The 19217-nt window shown below is 34.7% G+C and overlaps 1 protein-coding gene across 3 annotated transcripts in view; it reads left to right on the top strand.

Moving 5' to 3' along the window:
• LOC111503297 (telomerase-binding protein EST1A) overlaps positions 1–19217 on the top strand; it is a 258113-nt gene that overhangs the window by 215647 nt on the left and 23249 nt on the right. For all 3 annotated transcript variants that reach the window (XM_023157571.2, XM_023157567.2, XM_023157570.2), the window contains one exon: positions 7629–7776. In XM_023157571.2, the coding sequence (XP_023013339.2) occupies positions 7629–7776 (148 nt within the window). The remainder of the gene's footprint in view (positions 1–7628; positions 7777–19217) is intronic.

The following is a 19217-nucleotide window of genomic DNA, read 5'->3' on the forward strand; positions in this document are numbered from 1 at the left end:
AAGTCCCCACGGACAGCGCTACTACACACCGAAGAGGTGACAGTGCAATACAATACAATAATAAAGATATATCGGGTTTTGTTCAAAATTTGGATTTGTCGCTTTTTGCACGCAACGGGGAAGCTTCATATACGATTTTGTATGGGATACATCAGCTTCTGCTCGGGTCTGAATTCATGCATCGATAGAAAACCTTCCAATTAATATAAATATAAAAATAATTTATCCGGTTTTGCGCCACTGCTCCTCAAGCCACTTAAAAAGCTAGAGCTATGATATTCATCAAGAGGATTTTGCTTTTGGGAGAGATCTGGAAGTACCTTCCAATCACCTAAAGGATTTCTCGAAATAGCACAGTAAATGGAGCAGTAACTACAATTTTCTCAAAAAGTTGCTTCACTGACGTGTGGTAGTCGTGAACGTTCTCTCTCTCTTTATTCCGGAATTGAATACCGTTTCGGCATATTGATGAGAAAGAATGGGTTAAATTATATATTTCATTCATTTTTAAAATATGATATAATATTGATATATAAATATACTAACTAGTCGATTCATAAAGCGGTTTTACGATGCTATCAGATAGTTGTTTCTGTTTTTTCGTCTTGGACGCAGCCATTCTGTCGAAGATGAATTTTAAAGCGTTGCCGACCACTGATAGAATGAACAGCTACGAATTAAGGAACCTATAACTCTAATATAATGTTGATAATGTCCACACATAAGAAATGCCGCTAGTGGTGTAGGTATAATGCATAAATGACAATTGAAACATATTTGTAAAAAGACAGGAACATTTCCAAATCATAATGAAGGAAAGATTGGAGTGATATTCTAGAGAAAATCATCATATCTTTCGCAGAATAATCCTGTTGAAATCAAAATTCCCAGATCAGCTCCAGTTTTGGCCTTAATCTTTCTGTGCAATCATATGATTCAGTACAAAATAATGAATATGTTTTTGTTCGGCTATTGGAGAAACAAATTTATTATGGTTGTATTGCAATACTTCTAATAGACACTTTAATATATTAAGTCGATATTAATAGAAACAATTATTGGCATTCAACTCAGAATTACCTAAAAACTGAAATCGTTTTAGGCATGGAAATATTTATTTCTTTACTATCTATGAATCTCTCTTCAACACAGTCGATAGTACACGCCTCCTTCGCGCATGGCGCATGGCTTTGTTCAAAATCCCAAGATATATACTGATCAGACTTCTGATCAATCAGATCAGAGGTATGGGTGCTTGTCGAAAAGTGTTGGCTGACAGAATTGCTCTGATTGGAGGGTCAGCGTGTCAGTGGTTCAAAACATTCAACACCTGGCGGTCAGAAGTTTCCCCACCATTACTTTGTATCAGGTTGAAGCGATATTTGTCTGATCACCGACCGTCGGTACTTTTACGCCATATTAATTATTTTTTTCATTTCATAGTGTCTCATTAGGGAAACCATTAAAGTACCATTTTTTTTACATTAACTCTCAGTCAAAAAATAACACTTATAGCCGAGTCTATTTTTTTCACAATATATGGCTCTATGAATGTGCTGTGACCGTTACGGTGTTTTAACTTACGACTGTGAAGAGTTCTGGTTAGAGGTCTGGTGGGGAACTGTTTAGAGCTTGCCTGACCAAACAGTCTGGTCAGGAAGTATGTAGGAACCTTTATGAGATGGACCTATTGAATCCATTACACACTTCCTGACCCACCAGTCTGGTGCTTGTCAAGATTTTACGATAGCAAACTTTTTTATACCCTTTTACAATGAATTCACTATGATCCATACGGTGCCGGTGTCTGGAAGTATGGAGAGTTGGCCTGAGACACCGTATTCCGAGCCTGACTGACTGGTCAGAAAGTCTGTGAGGCCCTAATTCCTTCACTGTAGTCAAAACAGATTTTATCCAGACGAAGGTTTCGTATCTGCGGTCGAACTTCAATGAAGTCAGTCGAGGAGTAGTACTCTGAAGTGATTAGTAATCACTCGATTGATTTCGGCATGTCTGTAGGATATAAATCAAAGTCTGTCGTGGTATTGACACGGAATCGGTTATTTTCCGGTTGCCATTTTCCATATCATCTGTAGCGATGTGGGGGAAGGTTTATTGTTACTATATTTATGATAATTGTTTCATAAATGAATTGTCTTCCTTTGTCATTTACACATTAGCTTACAAAAGGAATATCTTTCTCGTCTCGGCAATAATGGCAGAGTTGAAATTCATAGCCTGTAAATCGCCACTGCCTCGATACGTATTCCATGCAAAACGCCCTCGATTCGCGACATATACTTACCAATAGCTTAGCTAGTTGCGGTATATACTCCGGTTATACCGTTAAAACCACTGGCACTTCTGCTTAGAAGACGGAGCGAGGTTCAACACGACATTCCTACGATTAAGCTCTGATAATGTACGATCCATGCAAGGCTATAAATCTCTTGTGACAAACCAACACACTCACCACAGTTTCTACAGGGATATTCTAGATTGAAGTACGTTTGTAGGATAGGAAGTGAATGAATATTGTACCGCATATACCACATCTTTGTATAAAATCCGAATACTTGTAAAGATTCCAAGTTGCTGAAGATAAAATAAACGTTTGGTAAAGAAGTGTTTTTGGAGGGGGTAGAAGGGCCCGAGGAATTGATAGCGAACCGAAACGAAACAATTAAGTTTAACAGTATGCCTAATGTTGTACTTTACAAATATCTACCTGGTCTGTTCATCTATTAAGACTCAGTGATGCCTGCCTTAATTAAATTTAACCCTATATATGTCTGTTTCGTTACCGAGAATCTTGGACCGTAACGTTCAGATGATTCGTTATAACTTTTACGTACTAAGTTCACAAGCACTGAAATTAATTTTCTCTTATGGTGAGTTTAGTTGTGAAGTGTTATGTTTTGAAATCTTACTTACATGAATAGTTTACAGAATTGTTCGGTATGTCGTTGTTGCTCATAAATTTTTAATTTTTGAAGTAAAACTTCTTTATGCGCGCTTGACTTGGGTGTTACTGTAGGGGCAGAGAGAAAGGTACCTAAAGAATTAGGAGAAAACTAATTTTGCATGAGATTTCAATTTCAATGTTAATTTCGCGTCCGAAGATGTACAACTCTTGGTAATGGAATAACTGCAGTTTCTGATGAAAATCAACGGCCTGGTATCTGATAAATTGCATTTTCCACAGATGGTATATGTCCAGATGGATTCCAAAGAGCGATGATTACAGCGAATTTTAAAAAGGGTGATAGAAAACGTATTTGTAACTACAGACCCATTTCATTAATTATGAATTACTGACAGAATTGATGAATAATTATAACGTAATATCCGAACAGCATTCCGGATTTGAAGAAGGCATATTCCAATGACGCAATATCAGCAGTAACTAATAATATCTATTCAAACGTAGATGAAAGTATGCCCCCTGTTTATATCTTTCGTGATTTTGCCAAAGCTTTTGACACTGTGAACCACTCTAATTTGTTGGAGTTCTTGGAAGATGGGGAAGTTCGTGGAAGGTCACTAGAACTAATGGGGAGTTACTTATCTCTTCGCATGCAGGCGCGGAAAAAGTGATTTAATATGAAGTACCTCAGGGATCAGTGTTGGAACCGTTACCGTTCTCTGTTTACATAAACAGCGTATTAACGATAAATTCATTTGGAAAAATCTACAGTTTCGCTGATGATACATCAATCTTATAATCTGCAAACTCGTGGGAGAAAGTGAAACAAAAATGTAAAAATGATCTAGCATCTATGCTTATACCGTTATACTGAACATTGACAATTAACAATCAGTGTGTTATGATCGATATTGGTACTGCAAATCATATCAGATACCTAGGTGTAATGACTGACTAACATTTGAGATGGGATAAACATGTCACCAGTATAACCAAAACCTTGAGGTACATGTTATTCAAATTAAAGCAAATAAGAAGTTTTATAGACCCAGAGTAGATGAGAACAGTGTATTTTGCTTTAGTTGAATCACGAATTCAATATGTTCTTCTTAGTTGGGGTTGTATTTTACCATCACACTTGAGAAAACTGGACATACTTCATAAGAAAATATTGAAAATAATGTTCTTCAAACCTTTTAGTTACCCTACTGTAGAATTATTCCGTGTTGCAAATGTATTGAGTATTAGAAAATTGTGTGTATATAGTATCATCGCATATCTCTACAAAATTAGACAAACACTACCAAAAATTGATCATAATTATGACACAAGAACAAAATTTAACGAATATGTCAAAATAAATGAAACCAAAAAATTACCGGGCCAGAGATGTTTCTAGCATATTCCACTCAAAATTTTCAATTTTCTACCACAGATTTACAAAATATACATTCACTCCATAAATTCTTACCGTCTCCTCAAAAATGGTTATAAAACCTTTTTATTGAACTGTCATTTTGAAGTAATGATGTACTACAACAAAATTGTTGATTACCTGCTATATCAGATGCAACAAAGGGCTGAATGTATAGTTATATTGTGTATGTGTGTATATGTCTGTCTGCCTGTGTATGTATACATGCATTACGTTCAGAGAATTCCATTATCATTATACATACAGTGTGGTCCAACGAAAACTTAACACCTCGATTTTCCGGCGTTAACATGAAAATGTGGAAAATCGCTCGAACCCGTCAATTGCTGATTCGAGGGGGAACAACTTTTCCGCTGTTTTCATCCCCGTGACTTCAACCCCCTAACGGGGGTGAGCACAACCCCTTGATTTTGAATAGGGATGAGGGGTGTTGAGATACCTCATTTTGAAGATCTTATCGTGTACTATCTGCCCGTAAAATTTCACTTCAAAATATCCATCGATAATGAAATAACAGCGAAAATAGTGAAAGAGGCAATATGGAATTTATCTCGAGAATATTATTCGTATCCGACGCATTTCAAAGGTATTGAGTGGTTAATTTTTTGTCCAAAAAAGTAGACGGACCTTGTTTTTGTACCTTAGTCTATCGTGAATTGTTAAGAACGGTACAAGTGTGTACAAGCGATTGTAAATTTGTAGTGGAATTAAAATGGTGTATTCCGTAGAAGAAAGGGTGGAAATGATGAAATTATTTTTCCGAAATAACGACTCTGCGCGCACAACAGCGGCTTTATTTAACGAACGACATCCTGGAAAAAATGTATCCGCTGCTTACGTTGTGCAACTGGTTGCCAAATTTGACGCTACTGGGTCAGTTGGAAACAAAAAGAGGGTGCATGAAAGAGACGAAGCGAGGGACGTGGCTGTCTTAGGTCATATAGCAATGGATCCGACCGTTAGTACTAGGAAATTGTCCGAGGTATCTGGTGTTTCACGCACAACAATCATGAGAATCCTGAAACAACATAAATTCCATCCGTATAAGATACGATTGGTTCAGGAACTGAATGAGGATGATCTCGATCGCCGACTCCAGTTCTGTGAAGTGATCAGTGAAATAATTAACTGCAATCAAAACTACATGTTCGATATCTGTTTTTCGGACGAGTGTTCATTTTACCTTAACGGCATTGTAAACCGGCATAACTGTCGGTATTGGTCAGATGAAAATCCACGATTATTTCGTGAGGTGTATACACAGCGCCCCCAAAAATTAAATGTTTGGGCGGGTATTTATGGAAATCACATAATCGGCCCTTTTTTTCTACCCGGTAATCTCACAGGCCAACTTTATCTCGATCTATTGGAGAACGCTATTTATCCAGCCCTCGTGCAAGTATTGGAGAATGCAGAAGACCATCAAACGATCATTTTCCAACAAGATGGCGCACCACCTCACTTTGTTCAACCGGTGCGTCAGTTTTTAGATGACAATTTTCCTCACGCCTGGATTGGAAGAAGGGGACATATTGAGTGGCCACCCAGATCACCGGATCTGGCTCCACTGGACTTTTTTCTATGGGGTCACCTGAAATCCAAGATTTACGCTACCCAGCCTGAGTCACTGGATGATTTGCGAACTCGGATCATTAATGAATGCCGTCAAATTACACCAGACATCTTGAGTAATGTACGTGAACGTTTTCAGCAAAACTTATATTACTGCATGGAAGTGGATGGTGCCCATTTCGAACATTTAATAAAGTAATCACAAAAGTACGTACTCTTCCACTCTTTTACCTGTCATGTCGTTATCGATGGATATTTTGGAGCGAAATTTTACGGTCAGATAGTACACGATAAGATCTTCAAAATGAGGTATCTCAACACCCCTCATCCCTATTCAAAATCAAGGGGTTGTGCTCACCCCCGTTAGGGGGTTGAAGTCACGGGGATGAAAACAGTGGAACAGTTGTTCCCCCTCGAATCAGAAATTGACGGGTTCGAGCGATTTTCCACATTTTCATGTTAACGCCGGAAACTCGAGGTGTTAAGTTTTCGTTGGACCACACTGTATATGTTAAAATTATTATCCTTTTCATCTTTTTTTTTTCTCTTCTTTTCTGTTTTGTTTTGGACTCAGTAACTGAAAAAAAGATGTCAAATTATACAACTAACTTGGTTAATATGAGGTTTATATGGTTTTTTTTAATTGTACTGTAGCTACCCGTTTCTTAATAAACATATTATTATTCTTATTAACTGAAAACTTTTGACGAAGAAGGTGCTATGCAAAATGATAAATCTTTCGATAGGCCTTGTTTCTGTCATTACCAGAACGCGACATGCGTTTGTAAAGTGTACAAATTGGCGGTTTTATGCATGCAATTATAAATCGTGTCGATAGTTTAGTGGAGTTATTAGTTCAGTCTGTATACAGGGTGTTTCAAATTCGATCCTCATCATTGGGATCTCGGAAACTATGAGAGATACGAAGATGGTTTAATTGGGGCAAAGTTGCGCATTAACCTGACTGAAAATATGCCGTTGAGAAAGTTATGAAATTCCGAGTATATTTGGAGATATCCGGAAAAAATAGAAATTTCTGAAAATTGTTTTCATTTTTTTCTGGCTTCATTTTTAGAAGGATTCTAAAATAAATTGCACTTCTACATTGACGCTTTTTCTTTGCTACCTAATGGTGTTTTCGGATTTGCTATCCGACGTTTCGTCTTCCGGCCACCATCATCATTTTTTTTCTTATGGGCGCAACATTGGATTCTTTCTGTTTTGAATAGAACCAAATTTTACTTTTTCAATGATTTATCATAAGTTATCTTTCTTTTTCAAAAAATTGGAGATATTGGAAAAAACTAATTCTCATCATAATAGGCTTTGACTTTGATGTTTCTGCATTTCACTTTCAATATGTTACACTCAATGACATTTTGTGATTGTTCAAGTCATTGTCACTTCTCTACTTTTTCTGTACTGATGATTTTAATGTTGTCGATTATAATTACGGATATAATTATTCTCAAAAATTATAACAGAAATATATTTCATCGCCGATTTGTATGAAACTGCTATGATTATGAATCTCAGTGGGTCAATTTTTTCACTCTCATGTTGTAAAGTGATAGAATTGTGTCGCATTTATTCGGTTTTATTGAACCGGTTTTATTATGGCTTCGAAATCTATTTGTTGCACTGGTTCATATTCGGTTTATTTTTTGTTGATAAATTTTCCTTTTTTGTTTACAGAAAATTCTGAGCCAGTCTGTTGTCAGCGTCCATATGGAGGTGCGACCGAAGTATTTAGTACCGGACACAAACTGTTTCATCGATCATCTCGATGGAATTCAGATCATTGCTCAGTCCCACTGCTACACCCTCATGGTTCCCATTGTTGGTGAGTTGATAGGATTTGATAAGATGCGGAAAATACGGTATAAAATGTGTTACATTGACATTTCTATCGGAAAAATCTTGACCTTTACTAGCCGAAGTCAACGGTGTATTGTTATTTCAATTGCTACGGAATTATCAATAGTAGGTTCGGTAAAATTAGTTATTAGCTTTCCTGTGTCAAGTTAATTACTGCGGCTGTACTCCATAGCCTTTGGTAATGTCTACCGTAGTAATAGACGAAACCACGACCAACAATCCCACAAAATATCTTTGACACAGCTCTCTCCGTCCGTAAAGTTTCTAATTTGATTAATTTATTTGTTTATGATGAAATTCTCTCTACAAATGAAATTGTTGACTTTCTATAAAAAAACTCACTGTTACATAAAAATTCATTAGTTAAAATATGTAGTGCAATGTCAAAGCTATCATGAACTTTATTTGAAAAATATCTCACAACATGTTTCGCTAAGACATTAGCTTTTTCAAGTGATTTATACTTCAAGTTGTTCTTACATTAATATTTATATACTACAGGCAACCATCATTGAGACTACCTCCAAAAAATTACCTGAACCTCTATCTAACGTACCTGTCCAATTATGATCACCTGAAGCATAGTATCTCTCATCTACATCAATAATAATTCTTTCTCAGTTTTTAAGAAAACAAGTTTGATAATGGTGATATATTCAAATCTAGTTGGTCATTCATTAGAATGTTTGAATTTTTAAGATTATTAATTTCCATTGCTTCCAAATGATTCAATTTCAAACCTTTATTTTCTATGTGCAAAATTTCAAACTCTTCGTTGAAGATATGATTTTCTTCTAGAAGATGATTTGAATATGTTGAATTTGTTTTCTTATTTACATAGCTCGTATGATGTTCCTGGATTCGATTCCTAAATGTCCTGCCAGTTTGACCAATATATACGAATTTGGATGTCTTGTCTTTATTATTTTTAACTAACTTTCCCATCGTATTACTTGTTCTATATGCAATTTTAATATTTCGTTTCCTCAAAAATGAAGCCATATTTTCCGTTGGTTGTCCAAAATACGTTAAAGCTCTATAATTTTGATTATCTACCTTATCAATTGGAAAAACGTCTCGAATCGTTTTTGAGTAGACTTTCTTGGCAAGTATTTTGTTTATTAATTCGGCTTTAAACCCATTTCTTAAAAACCGAGAAAGAATTATTATTGATGTAAATGTGAGGTAATATGCTTCAGGTGATCATAATTGAACAGGTACGTTAGATAGAGGTTCAGGTAATTTTTTGGAGGTAGTCTCAATGATGGTTGCCTGTAGTATATAAATATTAATGTAAGAACAACTTGAAGGATAAATCACTTGAAAAAGATAATGTTTTAGCGAAACATGTTGTGAGATATTTTTCAAATAAAGTTTGTGGAGATCAAATCGTGAGGTGTAGTTTTTAAAATTACTATGGATCTTCATCAAGTAATGGCCGAATCAATCAGAAAAAAATAGTGTTGATTACTTGAATGAGTGGCAGTGTGTGTCGCCTCTGTTTGGAAAATGATGAAACAGCAGAGCACATACTTTGTACCTGCCACGCTGGGGACCGAATCAGGTTCGGCAGAGCCGTACTCTTACCATCTGACCTGAAAGACCACTCACCATACAAACTAATCGGCTTCGTTGAGAAACTGGGTTTATTTGGTCGAGTGTAAATAGGTGTGAGCCACATAAACCCTTGCGGGTTGCGATGGAGGATCGAAAATACCCACTCACTTTGGACCTAACCTAACCTAACCTACTTGAATAAGTTATGGATTTTATTCAAGTATCGGCCAATTCTATCACATGTCCCCTATTTGGACAAATCTACATTGATTTTCAAATTGCCATTCGGATATATAATTTTCAAACCCTCATCCTTTCACCTTCAAGGAAAAAAGTTTCTCGGAATCAGTTGATAAATAACGCATATATTATCAAATTATAACAAATAGCAGAAAATTCTAATAGGTGTAAAAGAAAACAGAAACGAATTATGATACTTTGGAAATTGAATACGGATTCATGAAGTTTATATTTTGTTCAACGAAACTCACCCAAATAGTCTTCCAACATCGCTATCATTAGTAGGTCATATGGAAAACATCCGAACTATCCAATGTAATTCATTTTTTAATTGAATTATATCTTCTCTTCTGATGAAGCATTTCGTTTGAATGGTACCATCAACAACATTCGCTTTTATGAATGGTTCAGAATCAGCATTGAACGATATCTGATAATCTGTCTTATTTTTCAACAGATATATAATTAATTTATTGATGATGATTGATTCTATATCAAATTTCATACAAAATATATATTTTTGAATAACTATATTGAATAATTTCATATTTCTAACTATTGCAAAGTGTCCACTTTGCCAATACTTGGGAATAAGTGGCCAGGAATGCAGGATTGGATAACATAATATGGTGTGTGGCTAATTGAGCTGCGTTTTGATCAATTTCACTTTAAAAAATAACTGTGTTCTTAACTTGATCACTACTGAGTAACTCAGGACTTCGTCAGCTCGACTTTACCTTTGAGTTCGATTCATGGAGATTCCTGAGGACGAAAAAAACTTCATATGTTGCAGCATTCAATTACAGAATTAGCTGCCGTGAATGACTGCTGATTTGGCGTTTACTCAACTCAACTGTGTACAATGTTTTTTTGTTCAACTTTTCTTAATGGAGCTTCACCATAAAGTCTGTTTACAAATTAATTCGCAAAATTTCGTCGAAATCCGTCCATCAATGTTGAACCTCGTGAAGGGCGTCCAAAATCGGTTGTGGTTCTGAAAAACCTCGATGTAGTGAATACGAGAAATGGAAAAGGTCGGCCTGTGACATGTCGATATATAGAAATATCTCTTGACAGATAACCTGCTGCAATACACTCGATTTTGCATTTATATTTATAGTTCTTGTGATGCACTGTTTGGAACCTTTGGAAGACCAAATAGTTTGATCTTCCTCTTGAAGATGATCACTTGGTGATCGAAACGCGTGTCGTCGAGGTGTTAGAATAACGGTTTGGTGTTGGGAAAAAACTCCAGTAATATTTATATCCATAGTGTCAAAAAATCTATTCCAGATGGATTCCGCACAATTTGATCGACTTTCAAAAAGATTCAATTCAATTTGGGAACTTGAAAATCCATGTACAAAAGTTTGCGGAATTTTGAAATTAAACAACAATCAAGATGAAGAAAATCTAGCAAAAGTTGTTCGTTCACGAAACGTTTTCAAGAAAATGATTGCTTTTTGGTTTCACCTTGATATACTGTCACCATTCCTTCAGAGAATTAAAGAACAGTTCCTTCTCCTCCTACTACTTGGAAGCCATTTGATCACTACATTTCTTCCACTACTACATTTCTTCTGCAACCTCATAAGTTCATTACGTTTTCCATCACCTTTTTAATAACATTCATTCCAACAATCTTATTCCGTGTATCAATTTGTGAGGATCCTCTTGTGATCGAGTGCCTTACTTTCGCATGAAATATGACGCACTGTCTCTGTCCTTTTATGCATTGCCTGCAACTAAGTTCTCCATTGTATGGGCCTTATTTTTTCAGACGTCCTCTCAATGGACAGTCCCCAGTGAGTAGCTCTGTAATCCATTCATAAAGATTTTCTCTTATGGGTTCTCGGGTATTTTTTCACCATACTCTTTATGTTTCTTATAGACCCACTTTCCAATCTGGTGCTGCATAAAATATTTTCATTCCTCCACAGATGGTTCAGGACCTGTATAAGGAGTTGATGATTCGTATCTGGCATACTCATCAGCTCTTTCGTTGCTTGTGATGTCTGGGTGTCCTGACACACGGTATATATTCATGGCATTCGCAGACTAGTCTTGATGCCATTTTCTGGATTCATCATTGCACCAAGTGTAGCCTGTGAATATCTGTGACAATATTGATTTACTAGTGTCGTTGAGGCGCCAAATTAATGTTCCTTGCGCATTGCAAGATTGTATTTACTTCTGCCTGGAAAATTCATGTGTTCTGACCGAGTGAGTAACTGTTTAACTGTTCGCGATTTGAGACTTCAACTGCGAACTTTCTGTTGAATATGTATTTTGGTGTTATGTGCATATATTCCGATTTTTTTGTCCTATCTCATGTAACGCGGTGAATTTTTCAGTCTAAACTGACCCACCCTTGCTTCTTCAACCATTACAAATTGTAAAGGAGGAATATTCAGAAGTGTTTCCAATGCAGCAGTTGAATGATTTTCATTGCTCCAGTTATTGTAATCTGCTCAGATTGTTAATAGCGGTCGTTCGTTTCATCTTGGACCACCAGATTTAAATGCATATATGCTTTAACCATCATAGCTAAATACACATAGCTAATACATCTTGTCTGATTTTAACCTTCATGTTATTTCGTAAGTGCGACTGGCCAGCATTACTGTTACCTGTGTCTTTCTTTTTACTCTTTCTAGAATGTTGGTTCCAGGTCAGTCTGGGATCTAATATCTTGCCAGATATTTAACCCCAGCTCTAAAATTCCACCTCGAAGTTTTAGAGGTTCTAGGGCTCAATTCTTACACGAATAATTGATTTTCTGAAAGAGAAAAACATCGAATCGATGACTTATTTTATTCAAGAATGTATAGCGAAGGATCAGGGATACTCTGGAACGTCTTCAACTTTACACAATCTGAAAAATAAATAAGTCAATTCATATGCAAAACTTTGAACCAACTACTTCGACTTTTCCAAAGAATCTAGGTATCAACATAACTTTAATGTAGCTAAAAATAATTGTAACAAGACTGTTCAACACAGTGTATTAATATAATAGCCCAGTGTATCACCTGAACTGTTGAAGTGAGTAAAATGGATTGTACATTGTATTATCAAATAAAGGAATTAATTAATAAGCGATCATTTTAACGGCCATCCTTATGGCGGAAAACCATTTTGCTTTCGTAAAGTTGTATTCATGGAAATCTCACTGTGAAATATTTCGATAATTTTATTAGGAGACCAGGGTCGATAATTTTTGAAACAAAAAAAAACAATAGTAGGATGAAACCCATTGCGGGCGATCTGAGTTCGGGAAGTGGGAGAAGGTGAGTTTTCAAGAGTAAAAATTTGTTTATCTCGATTTCCGGCAAAACTACAAGTCCTACGGAAAAAAGTTAAAGAGCAAAGTTGTAGGTAATGAAAAGATCTACAATTTTTGTATTTACCATTTTTTCACATAACCTCAAAATTAATGTGGAAAATTCAAAAAATTTTATTTTTATTTATTAAAAAAAATTTACTACGAAATTTGGTGAAAAATTACCTTTTAATGTTTCAAATACACTGGAATTTATTCGATTCAAAATATTTATTTTTTCACCTTATATTGACTTGAAATCAAAGAAGCACCCTAATTCCCAATCGAAAATTCTCGCGTTAAAATATCAGCTTTTTTCAAAAAGTCGGTGTGCTTTATGTTCGTTGAAGTCTTTACTTTCTGATGGTGTAAAAAAATTATAGTAAATGTTCTCAGAAAATGCAAAATATCGAAAAAGACTCGAATTCGAAAATTTTTTTAATCATTATGTACAATTTCATAAAAAAAATGTTAATGCTGCAAATTTATTCAGTTAAAAAAAATATTTGTTGCATTCTTATTACATTCATATCATAGAAAATCTCATGAAATATGAATATACATGTAAATCGTACTTAATTTAGATACTTCATTCTGATTACGTTGTTAATTATAGTATTTTTAAAAACCTCAATCTTGTTATTCAAAAATACCTCATCCATTAGTTTTTGTCTCTTTGATGGCATTTCTTTATCGTTAGATTCGACAAACCTTTCCAATTCTAGTTCTTCGAAATATTCAAGACCATCATCTTCTTCGTCTGAAATATTAATTCCAGTCTGCATTGGTTCTTCATCCACAATTTCATCTGAATCATCAACTTACTCGTAGGTTTTTTTCTTTCATATTGCAGCAAATTTCGGAACCATGACAATTCGAGTATAAATTTCTGCCTTTTAAACAATGTTTTTGACAGCCACATTTTATAATGTTACATCCAGTTTCACAGCTGCAGCAGATAGTTTTAGGCAATACTTCCGGAATTAATTCCTTCTCTGTAAATTTGGGCATAATTTGATGTTGCTTCCAGCCCCAATCTGTTGCTGACAGTTCGTTACCCAACCAAGTTTGAAGCTGATAATATACCCTGTAACAATGTTGTTCTGCTGCTCCTTCTGTGGGTTGCCAAAATGAAAGATGATTTAATTTTTACCGATTAATATTTTTGAAATTTTAATTGATTGTTATTCATTTTTACATTTATAAATAGATTTGATGAATTGTAATCCATTTTTTTATATCTTCTTTATATGCATCTTTTTTATAAAAAACATTGGCCAAATTTAACAAAATACCTTTCAATTGGCTAAAATTTTCCGTAGGTCACGCAGGTGTGTAAATATAAAACAGCAATAAATAGGCATCTACAAATATTATTTAGAGAAGATTCTATAGCCTTTCCAAAATATTGTAGATGTCTTATTAAACATTAACTTTATTAACTTCACGCAGGTATGTAAATATAAAACAGCAATAAATAGGCATCTACAATGTCTTATTAAATATTAACTTTATTAACTTATTTGTTTGTTAACTATAGCAGTATATTTCGATTTGCAATTTCTTCGTTTATCAATGTAACATGGAATCTTACGTTTTTTGAGTAATTAAAGTGTAAATTTTTATGAACAGCTCAAAATTGTACATAATAATAAAAAAATTCGAATTCGATTTTTTTTTTCGATTTTTTGCATTTTCTGAGAACATTTACTATAGTAATGTATATTTGTTTACACCATCAGATATAGAGATTTCAACGAACAAAAAGTATACCGGCTTTTTGAAAAAAAGCTGATATTTCAACACGAGAATTTTCGATTGAAAATTATGGTGCCTTTTTGATATTGAGTCAAAATAAGGTGAAAAAATAAATATTTTGAATCAAATAAATTACAGTGTATTTGGTAAATAAAGAGGTAAATTTTCACCAAATTTCGTGTTTTTTTTTAATAAGATAAAAATAAAAAACCAAAAAACTTGGTTATTTAAATTTTTCATATAAATTTTTAGGTTATGTGAAAACTTGTGAATCGTGAAAGTTGTAGATCTTTTTATTATCTACAACTTTGCCATTCAACTTTTTCCATAGGACTTGTAGTTTTGCCGAAAATCGAAATAAACCATTTTTTACCCCTTCACCCTTTACCCATTTCTCGAACTCAGATTTTAATTTATTTTCCCTTTCATTTTTATTATATTCCCCTCTTTTTCTAATGTGTTTCATCCTACTAATTGTTTTCACTTTTTACCATTTTTGAAGGCTTTAGCCCTAATCTATAGTAGAAAGGTCCAATTCTTCAAAGTTGTCTACTTTCAAATAAAAATGTTCTTAACCAGTTACACTTATGCGCTTGTATATTAGATCGGTGCTGCTGTTCTCTATCAAATTAATTTAATAAAATCCTACTCAACACATGAAAATCATTCATTTATCATCAACAGGTAATTTTAATATCACAGAAAATTTATTGCATATAATCAGTCTTTGTTTTACTAGCAGACAGTTTTCTGCATTAAAAAAGCAGCTTTAATTTTTTTTTTAATATAAAACATTAATTATTATACTTGGTAATGTAACCTGCCGATACACACATAATTAACGGAAAACTGAGAACATAATTTAAATGTGCGTGTATGAGCAAGCTACTGGGTTCGATCATTGACTCGTGCAAGCGTGGTCGTCCAAGCACAGTTTGGGGTCCTCGGGCCTGTTTCCAGTACTAGTTCAGAGGCGTTCCTTCCAATACAAGACTTTCTTTGACTTAGAATCTAACATATCGTTTATACTTTTTTGTAAGTTTTTTTTTTGATGAACTGAGTCGAAGTCTAAATTCGGTAATTGATATCGTATTCATCATTTGACAGTTTAATATTGTTTATTGTGGATTTTTTACGGTTCGAGGTCTTGAATAATACACAAATTACTGCTTTCACAACTGATAAACTGCGGTTACTTCACATTTCATAATCAGAGATTTCCTTCCGAATTTCCAGTTTTATCTTTCATTCAGTAAATTTTGTATTTAGAAGGAAATGTTTCCGAGAGAGATTAGAGATGGCTTTCTACTTCCCCTTTATTGAAGATACAAACTGGAAGAAAAAAAGGTGTTTCACCTTCTTTCTCATAGACATTAAATTGCACAAAAATAATGTTTTCCCATTCAGTTTCAACTACAGACATTCGTTCTGAAACTGAAACATATATTCATAGAAATGTTAACCAATATGATATTTGAAATAGTTGCAATATGAAATGTCACGTACATGGAAGACTATCATCCTCAATGGTGTACTTCGAAGTTTCGGGACAACAAGCTTCTCTCATAACGTCATCAGCACCATTTTGGATAACGTTACAAGACGAGGCACCCATTTCTTTCTTTCTTTTTTTGTAAGTTTTTTTTCCAGTAATTTTTGTACATTGTAAAGTTTTAGAGCGTCAAATAGTAAATGGTCGGTCTAGTGTTCCGAATACTGGAGTTCTAATGTGAAATGAAAAATATAATCTGTTTACAGAATCATTTAGAAAATTCATGAAATTCGCCCAAAATCGTAACATTCTTCATTCAAAGCTTGGGTTAGTTTTCATTAGTTTATCGACTTCATTTCGAATACATAACTTGAAGACACATGCTCAAAGATCCATTAGCCGTACTACAGTTATGCTGAATCAGTAGATTAACATTTTCATAAATAATAATGGACGGAAATATATTCTAGGTAGAGTACTTCAGGATTCACTTTAGATTGTATCCAAAGACCGACGCGACGGCTTGAATGACATTTGTGTCTGAAGAGCGCAAATAATTTCAGTACCTTCAATAAGTCTGCCTCAATTTATTCGGTATTCTGTATACTTAAAAAAATATTTAGATCCTTGTGAGAGGTACGGTGCTGATATTAAAACTACAAAATATATATTCAATGTTTAAACAGGCACAATTTCATTACAAATTTAAAAATTACGCAAGTATCTGTCATCTACTTTGAAGCAACGTGCTAATGAATTATGAGTATTTATCATTGTTTGTGAGCTGTTTAGCCAGAAAAAAATTATCAGTTCATAATCATACCGAAATCTTCGAAAAATGTATTTTTTTTATGATATAAATTTGTAATGATTTTCCTGCAAAACTTTTCTATTATAATTATTGATAGTCTGTTTACATTGAATTCTTCGAGGTTAGATGAGTTGGAATTTTTGTGTTCTATATTTTCTTTTGGTCTTCTGGTAGCATTGAAACGATCATCAAAAAGATCAATTAAAAAAATATTATCGTTTGGTCCACTACAACTGTTTCTTTCACTCAAAAAGCAAGCAAAAATGTTTCATTTGACCTGTATATTAGCAGATATCTTCGTTCTGGAATCATTATTTCTGGCTTTTTTTCGACAAATTATCAGATGATCGAACTATTAGTTTGTGGGAAGTACATTTTGAGTGAAGGAAATTCTGTTAGCTTGAAGAAAATGAATTTAAATGAATTTTGTGTGTTAATAAAGCATTTCAGTTTGTTGAAGCATTGGCTTGATAAACATTATTCAGACTTTGCAACAGAAAAATCAACCGATGAGAAATGTTTTACCAAGTTTAAACGAGGTGAAATGATCACCCAGTGGACGCCCCAAAGAGACTATTACCTACGAAAACATCGACAAAGTCCATGTTGATCAAGATAGCTGAGGTTCTAAAGATATCTAAGGATCGTGTTGGACATTTCGTGCATGAATATTTGGGTATGCTAAAGCTCTGTTCAAAGTGGGTGCCCGGCGAGCAAAAACAACAACAAATTAATAATTCTTGGCAGTGTTTAAAGCTGTTCCATCATGGAAAACCGAATTGATGCGTGGATATGTGACAGTGGATGAAACATGGCTACATCGTTCCACAGCAGAATCAAAAAGATTGTCATCTGAGTGGACTGCACGTGGTGAATCTACTTCGAAGCGTGCAAAGACGCAACAGTCGTCTGGCAAGGTTTATGGTATCAGTGTTTTGGAATACGCATGGTATAATATTCATCGACTATCTGAAAAAGCGACTATTACAAAGCGTTTTTGGAGTGTTTGAAAGGTGGAATCGCGAAAAAACGGCCCCATTTGAAGAAAAAAAAGTGCTGTTCTATCAAGACAATGCACCGTGTCACAAATCAATGAAAATGATGTCAAAATTTAGAATGGGGCTCCGAATTCCTTTCGCATCCACCGTATTCTCTCAGACCTCAAGAGAATGCTCCCTAAAAATAAACCCAGCGCTGATGAAGCGATAACCATCGAAACTGAGACCTATTTTGAGGCTGAAGACAAATCGTACTATAAAAATGGTAAAATCATCTAAAAGAACAATTCGTTCAGGCTAGTCTCACCTTCCTACACTGTAGGTTAATGGACTGACACTTTTTAGAAAACAACAAATCCCCTACGGGGGAGTTGAGACTGGCCTGAACGAATTGTTCTTTTAGATGATTTGATTTATAGCCAGTCTTCAAGTATGCCCACTGACTATATGTGAAAAGTTTTCTTTCCTTATACGAGAAATTGGTCAAGGTATGGATATGTGGTTGGTTACCTCGTTCACAGACAGATGGGGCTATGACAAACCTGTTGTTTGTTGTCCGCTTCAGCATAGTACAAGGAATGATACTCTGAAGAAATTCGATTTTCAATTATCGGAAATCATCGACTTTAGGTTGATGATATACACTACCTTGCACTGACGAGTGGTCAAACAGCCCGAAACCGGTCTGCAAGTGTCTTCCAATAATTGAAAATTTATTGCGGCAGTTGTATCGCCAACAGCATACGCAGGAATAACTTCGGTGAAGAATCCTGCACTGACACCTATCGGATATAATCCAAAGCCCTTCGTGGTTTTAGCCAGGGGAGTAGTTGTTTTCTGAAAGGTGTCACTCCATCAACCTATAGTGTAGGAAGTTGAGACTGGCCTGAATGAATTTTTCTTTCAGATGATTTGATTTATAGATTTATTTATAGTCTTCAAGTATGCCCACGTACTATATGTTAAAAATATAAAAATGGTATCGAAAAATTGTATGACCGCTTAATCGTTAAATCGCCCTCTAAAGCAACTATATTGAAAAATAAAATCAAGTTTTATCAATTTTTTTTCCTGTTAGCCTTCGAAATTTTCAGCCCAATTGAACTTAGGAAACAAAATACGCCAAGCAAATATTGTAACCGATATGTATTATTTTGTTTTAATTTCTAATTTATGGCAAACTTGATGAGAAGTCAAAAAGGCACACAAACTCCGTTATTTTTGAATT

The sequence above is a fragment of the Leptinotarsa decemlineata genome, unplaced genomic scaffold, assembly GCF_025532065.1.
Source record: "Leptinotarsa decemlineata unplaced genomic scaffold, Ldec_3_MD MMD2_tig00001019_RagTag_RagTag, whole genome shotgun sequence".
In the NCBI taxonomy this organism is placed as follows: Eukaryota; Metazoa; Arthropoda; class Insecta; order Coleoptera; family Chrysomelidae; genus Leptinotarsa; species Leptinotarsa decemlineata.